General features: G+C 46.2%; 1 protein-coding gene and 1 long non-coding RNA gene across 3 annotated transcripts; one reads left to right on the top strand and one right to left on the bottom strand.

The window, feature by feature from the left end:
• Window positions 1-2323: 2323 nt before the first annotated feature.
• Liat1 (ligand of ATE1) lies at window positions 2324-6064 on the bottom strand. 2 transcript variants are annotated; one of them, XM_006246910.5, is made up of 2 exons: window positions 5694-6064; window positions 2324-2888 (listed from the first exon to the last, which is right to left on the bottom strand). In XM_006246910.5, exons 1-2 carry the CDS (start codon window positions 5896-5898, stop codon window positions 2410-2412), a joined length of 684 nt encoding a protein of 227 aa, XP_006246972.1. In that variant the 5' UTR covers window positions 5899-6064; the 3' UTR covers window positions 2324-2409.
• Window positions 5891-9081, top strand: LOC134480824 (uncharacterized). Its single transcript, XR_010055683.1, has 2 exons — window positions 5891-6062; window positions 6791-9081. It is a non-coding gene; the product is annotated as an uncharacterized LOC134480824 (long non-coding RNA).
• Window positions 9082-12321: the final 3240 nt, after the last annotated feature.

The raw sequence follows: 12321 nt of genomic DNA, 5'->3' as shown, positions 1-12321 counted from the left end.
AGAAAACTGTTTCCAAAAAACAAAACAAAACAAACAAACAAGAAGTAATGCCAGGGCACAATGCATTAAAACAAACTACAAATAAGACTCATAGAACCTGTAACTGGTTTCTCTGGGGAGGGTGATAAGGGTCCTTTATCAGCCTGGGCCTGGCAGGCACAGAGACAGGCATATTCTGTCATGTTCAGTCTTGTCTACTCAAAGCCATTTTAATGTCTGAGAAGTAAGTAAAAGCATCTTCTAAGACTGTGTCTTGCAGGTGACCAATGCTTACCGAGACACAGCTCTTACTCAGCCAAAAGGCTGTATCTTTGTGCTCCTGGGTAATTTCCCTCAGAACTAAACTAGGTTTCCAGGTCCAGGTGGTGTGGCAGGCTAGAAACTTGACACCTCTCAGGGGAGATTAACTGGGCCTGTCAGGGCCCTGGGGAGCATGAAGATTCAGCTCCCTCACCTTCGAGGGCCACTGATGGATAGCAAGATCTGGGTCAGTCAGGAATGTTTTCCCAGGGCTTAGGGGAGAGCAAGTGCCAGCTGCCCATCCTGACAGGCTAGTCAATCTTACAGGATTGGCGCTCTCTCTCTCTCTCTCTCTCTCTCTCTCTCTCTCTCTCTCTCTCTCTCTCTCTCTCTCTCTTGCCCTGTTCCTCCCTTTGCCTCCTGACTAACCTCCTGTGTTTGAATCCTTGCTTCAGGGTAAGCTTCTGGGGAATGCCAAGACAAGGCACAGCCCTTACTCAGTAAATATCTGGAGAGAATGTGTGCTTAAGCAATAGAACAAAAAAGTTTTGACATCTCTCTATCTATCTCTGTATATATGGAGAGAGAGAGAGGGGATAGATAGATAGATAGATAGATAGATAGATAGATAGATAGATAGATAGATAGAGATTTGGGATGCTCTCATGTAGCGCAGGCTGGACTCAGATTCATTATATATCTGAAAATGACCTGAATTCCTGACCCTCCTACTGCCACTACACAAGGGCTGGAATTCCCACCAGCAAGGCACATTTTGGAATGTTCCAGAATTCTCCTTAAAGTTAGGCCTGGTGACACAGACCTATAATCTCAGCTACTAGGGAGGCTGAAGCAGGAAAAACTGAAAAGTCTGAAGCCTGCTTGGGCTACCAAGTGAGTTCAAGGTTAGTCTGGGTACCTCAAAATAAAAATGTAAAAACAGGCTGGAGAGGTGGCTTAGTGGATGAAAGTGCACTGTTCTTGCAGAAACCTGAGTCCCACCCATCACTCACATCAGGTGACTCACAGACACCCTCAACTCCAGCTCCAGGGGATCTGATGTCCTCCACAGCCTCAGTAGGCAGCCGTATTCACATGCACATATCCATACCTACACTCAGAGACACCCATATACACATAATTAAAATAAATCTTTTTAAAAGTATAGAGATGGGACTGGAGAGGTGGCTCAGTGGTTAGGAGCACCAGCTGTTCTTCCAGAGGACCTGAGTTCCCAGCACGTACATGTGGCTCACAGCTATTTGATAAACCTGGAAGAGTATTTAACACCCTCTTCTGGACTCTGCGGGAACCAGGCACACACAGAGAACATAGAATATAGGTGAAACACCCATACACATAAAATAAATTTTAAAATATTTTAAATAAAGATTAAAAGAGGGCTGGGGCAGAGCTTAGTTTCAATCCCAGTGCTGAAAAAAAAATCTTTATAAAATTAAAAAAAATTGAAACAGCATCTGTCTATATTGTCCTGACTGCCTGGAGCTTGTGATATGGAGAGAGAGAGAGAGAGAGAGAGAGAGAGAGAGAGAGAGAGAGAGAGAGAGAGAAGTCTTTGTGCCTCTACCTCCCAAGTGCAGGGATTAAAGGTGTGCACCACTGGGCCAAAACATTTTTTTGAAATGTAGCCCATAAAATTTAACTTGGCCATTAGCTCTGTGACAGAATGTTTTCACGCACCAGGCCTAAGTTCAATGCACACACACACACACACACACACACACACACACACACACACACCTAAAAAAGAAGCAACATTCCCATAATTACTTCCATGTATAAAGTTTTAAAACCCAGATTTTGTTGTTAACTTAAAAGACTATTTCTCAGTGATGGTGGCACACACCTTTGATCCTAGCACTCGGAGGCAGAGGCAGGTGGATATCTGAGTTTGAGGCTAGACTGTCCTCTGCCTTCCAAGTGCTGGGATTAAGGGCGTGCACCACCACCCAGCCACATCCTCGTGACCACTGAACCACCTATCCAGTCCCAGGGGTACCTTTCTCAATAAGGAGGTACCTGGGTGCCAACCCCCACACCACAAGTGTCGACTTCCTTCAGGTTCAGGTCTGATTTCTTTTTATTATGATTCTTTTTAAACATATAAACGTGTGGCAAGGAGGTACTCAGCAGCAGGGAGGACAGATGTCACTCGACCGCAGTGGTGGCTAATTCTGGGTGCGGGAGCTTCGAGGCCTCAAAGTAGCTGTGTGCATGGTCGCCCTTAGAGCTGGGCTGCTTGCTGCTGGGGCTGCATTCTTTGTCTGAGAGGTAGGGCAGGTTCTCCACGCTCTCCTCCACACAGGGATCCGAATGGAAGCCCTTGAGAGCCACGAGGCGGTACCGCTTCCTTCGGTTGAGCTTGTAGATGCGAATCCTTTCCTTTTCTGCCTCAGGGTCGGCGAGAATCCCATCCCAACGCAGACTCTCGTTGATCTGGCTGGAAAGGCTGTCTTCTATTCCAGCAAAGCAGGGGTGGTTCATGCTGTACGAATAGGGAAGGGTTTGCCTGGTTTCCTCTTTGTCTCTGGGCTCCGCTCTCGAGCCATGGTCTCTGTGGGGATTTAAGATGTCGTGGAAAGATGAAGAAAGCGGCTGATTCTTCCGACCTCGACTGTGATGTTTATCTGCTGAGGAGAGGAGGAGACAAGTGTTTGTGCCTGTTGCAGGGCCCAAATAAATCACCAGCCATGTAAGAGACTGGGGCTGCCTTTACCCAGGGTTCAGAAAGCAGGACCCTGGGACATCACCACTGCTGGGATGCTCTGGTCAAGGTATTTTGGGGTGAGATGCCTTTTTCTTTCTGTGGTGCTGTGGACTGAACAGGCCTTGTACATGCTAAACACAAGCTCCGCCACTAATTTACACCCCCGTCCAGGAACCAAGAGGCCCTTGATGCTTCAGTATCCATCAGTGTCAACCAACTAATCTAGGCGTCAGATCTGAAGGGCAGCCTGACCCCTGGTGTCCCGTGCTTTCTACTCTATCTGCTGTCCCTTGACTTAACCTCACTACATGCTCACCAAATACTCCCCAGGTCTGCGACTCTATACCCATCTAGACTCTATGGCGAAAGAGACAAGGGCGGAGCATCCTACATCAAATAATGTAATCTGAAGCATACTGAACCAGGAAATACTCTTTTTTTTTAAATTTAACTATTTTATAAACCAGGAAATACTTTTTTCATTAAAAAATTATTTTAAAGAGAGAGAGAGAGAGAGTTGCTTGAACATATTCCTGGTACCCAAGAAGGTCTGAAGAGGGCATCTGATCTATCTCCTGGTACTGCAGTTACAGGCAGTTGTGAACTACCATGTGGGTGCTGGGAATTGAACCTGGGTCCTACATAAAAACAAGCATTCTTAATAATGGAGCCATCACTCCAACTCCTCATTTTTTCTTTTCTCTCTCCTTGTTTTTTTTTTTTGTTGTTGTTGTTTGTTTTTTGTTTTTGTTTGTTTTTTAAAGATGAATCTTACATAGCCCCAAGTAGCTTCAAACTCCCTATACAGCCTAGGATGACTTTGAACTTCTGATCCTCCTGCCTCCGCACCTCCTCCTGACAGAAGTGCAAGCATGTGCCACCATCTCTGGCTTCTGCTTTGTGAGTGCTATGCAAGCACGGGCTGCAGACCCAGTCCAGGAACACTTCTGTGCGGCTTTGTGGCGTCCTTCCCTTCCCCTCCCCCTCCCTTTCCTTTTTTCTTTCTTCACACTAATAGCACTGCAGAATTGCTTGTCAAACGCTGTAAGTGGTGATTCTTTACCAGTTCCTATTTGAGGTTTATTTTCTTTTATTTTAGAAATATCTCAAGAAAGGCAAGTGGAGGGAGGATAAGGGCAAAAGTAAAAGTTCAGTCTTGACATTTTCTTACCTTCCTATTCTCTGAAAACTAACCGGTGTCCCCTGCTGACAGTCTGTGGTACACAACACTGTAATTCCCACAGTCAAAAGTGGCGCCAAAAAGACAAAACAAGCCTCCGTGTTTTGCTAACGCACACGGGGTCTCTTGCTGCCTTATGCTCCACCTCAAGAAGTAATTACAAGGCTCCATTGCTCCCTTCCCCAAACCACAGGGCTGTGGGAAGACTGCTGCTCCTCCCACTGCCTGCTCTGCACACAGAGCCGACGCCCCACATCTAAGCACAGGACTAGCCATCTCAGCAGCCAGAGGTCAGAGGTCAGGCCCACTTTCCTGATGGCCAAAGCCACACAGGTTACACTGAGTTACATCACTCACAAGCAGGGTCATTCTGTCCTAACAGCTGCTCTCTTCCTCAGAGTGGGCTCAGTGTCTTTGCTGGGACATCTGGAGGTTCTATGACTGAACTTTGGGAGAATCAGGGACTCTGGGTTGCAAGTGAAGGTGTTGGTGAGCGAGCCTGGAGTATGTGTTGTGGGTGTGATGCTTGTGGACATCTATGAATGCCTAGGTTACCTGTGTGGGTATAGTGTTTGGGGTGTATCTATGCATAAAAGTATCTAGCAGATCTGTGTGTGTATGATGTGAGGGTGTAGCTATGCATGTGAATTTCTAGGATAGCTGTATGGGTATGATATTCTCGGGTATCCATGCATTCTAGCACCTAGTATCTGTGTAGGTATGCAATTTGTGTTGGCATGTATGCATGTTAAGTGTCTAACAGAATCCACACATGTGTAGACTTGCATGTGTATGCATGATGGAGCAGACCGTACTTCAGGTTTGTCAGATAGTGTCATATTGCTAGGAGAAGGCAGTATAAAGAGTGTTGGTGTTGACAGGAGGATGAGGTGAGGACTGGTGTGAGTTTATATCGTACACGGCTATCTCTTGGCAGAGTCCATGCAGGGAAGATTCTGAATACATTTACCTGGAGTTAGTTCCTACACAGAATCCCAAAGGATGTGCCCTTTAAAGGGTAAAGGAGTAGGAGGGCACCGGTGGGGGAGCCTGAAGTCTGTCCCTGTGTGGGAGTGAATATCGGCTAGTATCTGTCCATCTGGGCTAGTCTCTTTGTGACTCCAAACCTTGAAATGTCTTTGAGTAAGGGTTCTGTTTTGGCTGAGCGACTAGGAAGTTGAGTGGAGATAGGCAGAAGAAGGTCACTCTCTGAGGGGCTGGAGGCTCTTGGGGTGGGTATCTGTATGGTCTCTGTGTGGGTCACCCCACACACCTACACAGAGATATTAGATGTTGAGGGTTCTTAGGGGAGGGTGTGGTCTCTTTGGGTATACTGGGAAACTAAAGTTGATAGACTAACGTGGTAATTAAGGGGTCTCTGTGCTGGTGAGCGCATGGTCTGTATGGGTAGATCTGGGCATCTCTGGACTTCTCTAAAATGTCCTGTCAGGTTTCTGGCCTGAGGTGGCCTCCAGGTAGAGGGGCATCTATGGAAGGAATCACAGGTCCAAGAGCCGAAGCAGCCTCCCTAGCTGCTCCTCTTACCGTCTCCCTTGCCCGATCCTTTAGTCTTTTTCTTCTTCTTTTTCTTCTTCACCTTCCGTTTGGCCAGGTCAGAGGTGGTACCCACGATGGGGGGCAGCTTGGACCCCGGGGAGCCCTCAGCGCCGCCTTCCCGCACCTCCTCCTCCTCCTCCTCCTCGCCCTCCTCGCCATACTCCACCACCCCGGTCCCACTACGGCTGGCCATCCGCCCGCGGGACCGCGACCTGCGTGCCCAGAACAGCAGAGGACCCGCGCCCGGCGGGCTCCAGGCGCTCACTGCTCGCTCAGACCACGCGTCTCCATGGCGACCGATCCACGCCACGCGCACTACCAAGAAGTGGCCGCCAGGGGCACCCTAAGGCTCTAGATGTACGTATGCGTGTTTTGTTCTATTTGAGACCTGGTGAGTCAAAGTGCACAGTCAGGGCAAGGCAGGATAAAGATTGTTAATGCTTGGGCTGACAATAACATATCTCATCTACTAACGCGTGCTCTAAAATATTTATCGTTTTTATTTTTAAAAATAATATTTATATCTAAATAATATTTACTATTATAATATTTATTTACTATAATATAAGTACACTGTAGGTGTCTTCAGACACATCAAAAGAGGGCATCAGCTCCCATTACAGATGGTTGTGAGCGACCATGTGGTGGCTGGGATTTGAACTCAGGATCTCTGGAAGAGCAGTCAGTGCTCTTAACCGCTGAGCCATCCCTCCAGCCCAATCGTTTTTATTTTTTGAGACAGGGTCTCGTGTTGTTCGAATTGGCTGATCTTAAATTCCTCATCCATTTGTACCCTCTCCCAAGGGCTGAGATGTCTGGTTCCTCTCTTCGCCCCACGCTCCATTCCCCCACTCACTACTTTATTAAGTTGCCCAGAATGGTCTGGAACTCACTGGAACCCAGGCAGACCTTGAACTCACGATTTTCCTGCTTCAGCCTCCCCAGAAACTAAGATTGTAGGTATGATCCACCAAGCCTGGCTCCTCATGAAATTTATTTTCTTTAAATTTTTTTTTAAGATTTATTCATTTTTATCTTGGGTGTGTTTCTCTGATTGTATGTATGTGCACCTCTTGTTGATCTAGCTGTATGCCTGTATGTTATCATCTACTTGAGCTCTGATGTGACTAAGTAGACGCTGTGGGTCCCTGGACGGACACGGACATGGCTCCTCCACACCTGTGCGGGCTCCGGAGCGAGAAGAGCACACCAGATCCTTTGGAACGTGAGTTACCGATGACTGTGAGCTGAGGTGCATGGAACCCAAGAACAGCAAGAACGGCAAGTGCTGTGAACTGCGAGGGCACCTCTGAGCGCCCCGCCTCTACCCCCATCCCAGCTCTTATCAAGACCGGACTCATGGGCTGAGGGTACAGCTCAGTGGCAGGGCACTTACACAGCACGTAGGAGACTGAAGTGTCTCGCCCAGCCACACCGCAGTTAAAAGGACCAAACCTGGTATGAGCCATTGCTTGCTTTTTTTTTTTTCCTTCAGGTTTATCCACCGAAGGTCCTATTTTCCAAATGTGGCTTGCAAGAGACAGAGGTTCTTGCCTAACATATATCGAGCACTGGGTTTGATCCCCAGCACCCGGGAAACTTGGCATGGTGGCACACACCTGTAATCCCAGAACCTGGGAGGTGAAGACAGAGGGATCAGGAGTTCAAGATCATCCTTGGCTACAAATTGACTTTGAGAGCAGCCAAGTTATAGGAGACACTGTGACAAGCTACCATGGCAACCAAAACCTAGAATGCCTACTGTAGTATTTCTTATCCTATAATCCCTTCAGGAATGTCACCCTTCCCACAGAAAGGGACAGTCAATTCTATATTCCCTGCAGTCTGGGTAGATTTGTTGACTTCCATGAAATGAATAGTATGTGTCATGTCCGGGATGTAACTCATGTGTTAGAATGCTTGCCTTACATGCAAAACCCTAGGCTTCCTATCCTCAGTTTCCTTCCTGACCATATGCCTATCTCTCTTGGTTGCTTGCTTTATTTAAAGCTAAATTTAAATTTTAAAATTTATTTTATGTTTACATATGTGTTCACACAGGTGCCACTGCATGTATGGAGGAGTCAGAGGGACAATCCAAGGGAGTCTCCTTCCACCACGTAGGTCCTGGGGATAGACCTCAGGTCTTCCTGTTTAATTCTAGGAGACTTTACCCAGTGACCCATCTTTTCCCACTGATTTGCTTGATTTTATTTGTTTGTTTGTTTGTTTGTTTGTTTTGTACTAGAGGGTGGACCCAGGGCCTCAGAAATGCTAACACTGGCCAGACAACTCAGAAATGCTAACACTGGCCAGACAACTCAGAAATGCTAACACTGGCCAGACGTTCTACCACTGAGCTACACCCTCAGCTCTATGATTTTCACTGTTGATCTGTAAGAGTTTTGTGGGGGTTTTGTGTGTGTGTGTGTGTGTGTGTGTGTGTGTGTGTGTGTGTGTGTGTGTTTGGAGACAGGAGTCCATGTAGCCCACACTAGCCTCAAACTCTATGTAGCCAAGGGTGATCCTAAACTTCTGATTCTTCTGCTGTTTTAGTTGGTTTTATTGCTGTGAAGAGATACCATGACCACAGCAACTCTTATAAAGGAAAGCATTTAACTGGGACTTGTAATTGTTTTGGCTTTTCTAGGTCTGCCTGTGTTCCAAAATAATGACAGAGGCTTACTTTTATTGGCAGTGCCTATGGCCTTAAGCAAAGTTTGCTCTCCAACTAGCTTGTTATAACCCATTTATACTATAATTATAATATTATAATATTAACCCATTTATACTATTCCATGTCTGCCACGTGACTGGTTACCTCTCCTCAGTTTCAGTCTGGGTGGTGAACCTTCCTGAACCTGACTCTTTCAGAGTCAGACATGGAATAGTATAAATGGGCTAATACTATAACAAGAAGCAAGGTGACCCACAGGCAGACTTGGTGCTGGAGAAGGAGTCAAGAGTTCTATATCCTAGTTAGCAGGCTGCAGGAGGTGAGAGACACACTGAGCCTGGCTTTAGCTTCTGAAACCTCTGAAGCCCACTTCCAGTGACATGCTTCCTCCAACAAGGCCACGCCCCCTAAAGTTGTCACTCCCTATGAGCCTTTGGGGACCATTTTTATTCAAACTACCACACCTGCCTTCACCTCCCTTATGCTAGGATTATAGTCATGTGTACAGTTTATGTGGTGCTGGGGACTGAAACCAGGACCTTGGGCAGGCTATACCACATTCTACAGACTGAGCTATTACTACACCCTCAGACCTATAAAGGCTCGTCAGAGTTTAGGACCAATTCCTCTGTGGCTGTAAAGAATCCAGATCTGTAGCTTATGTGCTTATTGCCTTAAAAATCATTTTAAAGATCTACTTATCTCGTGTGTCTGAGTGTTTTTTTTCCCCAAATGTATGTATGGTTATCATGTGCATGCCCAGTGCCTGCAAAGTCCAGAAGACTGTGTCAGCTGTCTGGGAGTCGGACATCTTTGTGAGCTGCCACTCGAATGCTGGGAATCAAACCCAGGTCCTCTGCAAGAGCAGCTGGTGCTCTTAACCACTGAGCCACCTCTCTGGGCCATTCTTACTTTCCCAAGAGTGTCTTTTGATAGAAACTGAAAACTTTACTGAAGCTATTTTACCCAATATCTTCTTTTTGTAACCAGTCCAAGGGACCTTTGCTAACATACACTATGAAGAACGGGTACTATGTTTCTGTTTTAGAATCTCTATGGTCTCAAGTCTTAAGGTTAGGTTCATAATCCATCTCAAATTAATTTGTAAACAAAGTTAGATAAAGATCAAATGGATTTCCCTAAACTTCCATCAAAAAGACATTCTTTTTCTTCACTGACTGACTTAAAAACTTTTTTCTTTCTTCTTTTCTTTCTTACTTTTCTTTCTTTCTTTTCCTTTTTTTTTTTTTTTTTTTGAGACAAGGTAGCCCAGGCTGGCCTCCAACTTACAACCCTCCTTCCCATGTGCTAGGATTACAGGCACCATGCCCAGCTTGACTCAATCAAGTGTGTGTGTGTGTGTGTGTGTGTGTGTGTGTGTGTGTGTGTGCACTATTCCTAGACCCTCTGTTATATTGCTTGTTGTTCCTTTGCCTGTATTTGTATCAATATCATGCAGTCTGTGTAATGTAGCTTGTAATTAAGTATTTTTTATTTTGTGTTTATGTGTATGGGTATCTTACTTTCATATCTTTCCGTGCATGCCTGGTGCCCATGGAGGCCAGAAAACAGTGTCAGGCCCCCTGGAACCAGAGTTACAGAAGGTTGCAAATCACCATGTTGGTGCTGGGAATTGAACTCCCATCCTCTGGAAGAAGAGCAGCCAATGTTCTTAGATACTGAGCCATCTCTCCAGCACCTATAATTAAGTCTTAATCTCACATAGTCCAAAGATTTCAACTGGATTCTGCCTGCCTCTGCCTCCTCAGTGCCAGGATTTTTAGGCGTCACCTCCATGCTCAGCCCATTCTTCTTCCTCTTCTTCTTCTTTTTTTTTTTTTTTTTGGTTCTTTTTTTCGGAGCTGGGGACCGAACCCAGGGCCTTGCGCTTCCTAGGTAAGCGCTCTACCACTGAGCTAAATCCCCAGCCCCTCTTCTTCCTCTTCTTCCTCTTCTTCCTCTTCTTCCTCTTCCTCTTTTTCTTCTTCTTCTTCTTCTTCTTCTTCTTCTTCTTCTTCTTCTTCTTCTTCTTCTTCTTCTTCTTCTTCTTCTTCCTCCTCCTCCTCCTCCTCCTCCTCCTCCTCCTCCCCTCCCTCCTCCTCTCCCTCTTCCTCCTCTTCCTCCTCCTCCTCCTCCTCCTCCTCCTCCTCCTCCTCCTCCTCCTCCTTCTTCTTCTCCACTGAATGCAATTTGCACTGCCCCATACACTCATGGGTCTGGGGTCATCCATGGGAACATAGCTGACCTACTAGGGGTGCTACCCTAAAGTAAATTGAGTTTCCCTCTCCCAGAAACCATCAACTGTCAACAGCTCTTCAGGAAGGGGTGTGAGCTTGTGTGCCACCCTCACCATGCTGGATTATTGAGTGAATTCGTCTTGTGCAGCTCCTGGGCAGATGACCACCGCTATTGTGAGTTCAGGAGTGCTGCAGTGCTGTCACTGTGAGAGAATTTCCAGATGTTTTAATTGTTCTTTCACCTGATCTCGGGGTTCAGTCCCTGACTCCTTTTTCAGTCTGGATCTTGGGATTCCTAAGCCATCTCTGTACCAAAACAGCTTCATAAGGTCTGCAGTGCCCGTTGGGTTTTGTTTTGTCAACTTGACATAAGCTAGAGTCATCTGGGGAAAGGGACTCTCAGACTGACCTGGAGGCACCCTGCGGAGTATTTTCTTGATTAGTGATTGAGATGGGAGAGCCCAGCTCACGTGGGTAGCACCACCCCTGGGCAGGTGGTTCCGGCTAATGCAGGAAAGTAGGTTGAGAAAGCTGTGAGGAGAGCCAGTGAGCATGCGTGGCCTCTGCATCAGCTCCTGCCTCAGGTTTCTGCCTTCATGAGTCTCTGCCTTGGCTTCTCTTGATGATGGACTGTCTGTCACCTGGAAGTCAAATGAACCCTTTCCTCCCCAAGCTGTTTTTAGTCACCGTGTTTTATCACAATCAAAGAGCACAAGCTAAGACTGTCATCAGTACTTACTGTTTGTTTTGTTTTGTTTTGTTTGAGACAGAATCTCACCGTGTAACTCTGGCTGGCCTGGAACTCATTTAGTAGATTAGGGCAGCCTCAAACCCAGAGAGATCCACCTGTTTTTTGCTTCCTAAATGCTGGGATTAAAGGCATGTACTACTAACCCAGGACTTCTTTCTTCTAAGAAAAAAAAAGGTTTTATTTTTTCTATATCTATAGATATTTACTATATATTATAGTATATAATTTATATCTATATACTTCAGAATGCAGGTCCCCACGAACCTGGAGCTAGAGTCACAGGTATTTGGGAGCTGATGTGCATGCCGGGAACTGAACTGCTCTAGAAGAGCAGTGTGTGTCCCTAACCCTTGAGTCATCTGTAGCCAGCCCTCCCTGTGGTGTTATTCTGGGTCTCTCTCCTGTCAGTCTTCCTCTGTCCTTGGCATGCTTGACTACACAGAAGCCCCTGCTTCCTTTTAATTTGTCTTTTTAAAGATTTATTTATTTTATGTATATGAATACACTGTAGCTGTCTTCAGACACAGAAGAGGGCATCAGATCCCTTTACAGATGGTTGTGAGCCACCATGTGGTTGCTGGAAATTGAACTCAGAACCTCTGGAAAAGCAGTCAGTGTTCTTAACCACTGAGCCATCTCTCCAGCCCCTTATTTTAACTTTTTTTTTCTTTTCTTTTTTTTTTTTTTCCGGAGCTGGGGACGGAACCCAGGGCCTTGCGCTTGCTAGGCAAGCACTCTACCACTGAGTCAAATCCCCAACCCCTTATTTTAACTTTTAAACATTTGTTTTGAATCAGTCTTGCCAGAAAGCCTGGCTGGCCATGAATGTGCAATCCTCCTGTCTCAACCCCAAAGATGCCGGGGTTACATGCACGGGCCACCATATCTAGCTTCTCTCTCCTGAAATATTACATTTGTTTGGCTTTTTTGACATCTTGTGGTTTAGTCAGC

Source organism: Rattus norvegicus, chromosome 10 (genome assembly GCF_036323735.1).
Source record: "Rattus norvegicus strain BN/NHsdMcwi chromosome 10, GRCr8, whole genome shotgun sequence".
NCBI lineage: Eukaryota > Metazoa > Chordata > Mammalia > Rodentia > Muridae > Rattus > Rattus norvegicus.
The sequence above is the reverse complement of the archived record's forward strand: the minus strand, read 5'-3'. Positions and strand labels throughout refer to the sequence as shown.

Coding starts and splice junctions, on each gene's coding strand:
- Liat1 (XM_006246910.5), bottom strand. CDS start 5,898: ATGGCCAGCCGTAGTGGGACCGGGGTGGTGGAGTATGGCGAGGAGGGC. Junction 2,889..5,693: donor AGGATCGGGCAAGGGAGACG/GTAAGAGGAGCA, acceptor TCTCCTCAGCAG/ATAAACATCACAGTCGAGGT.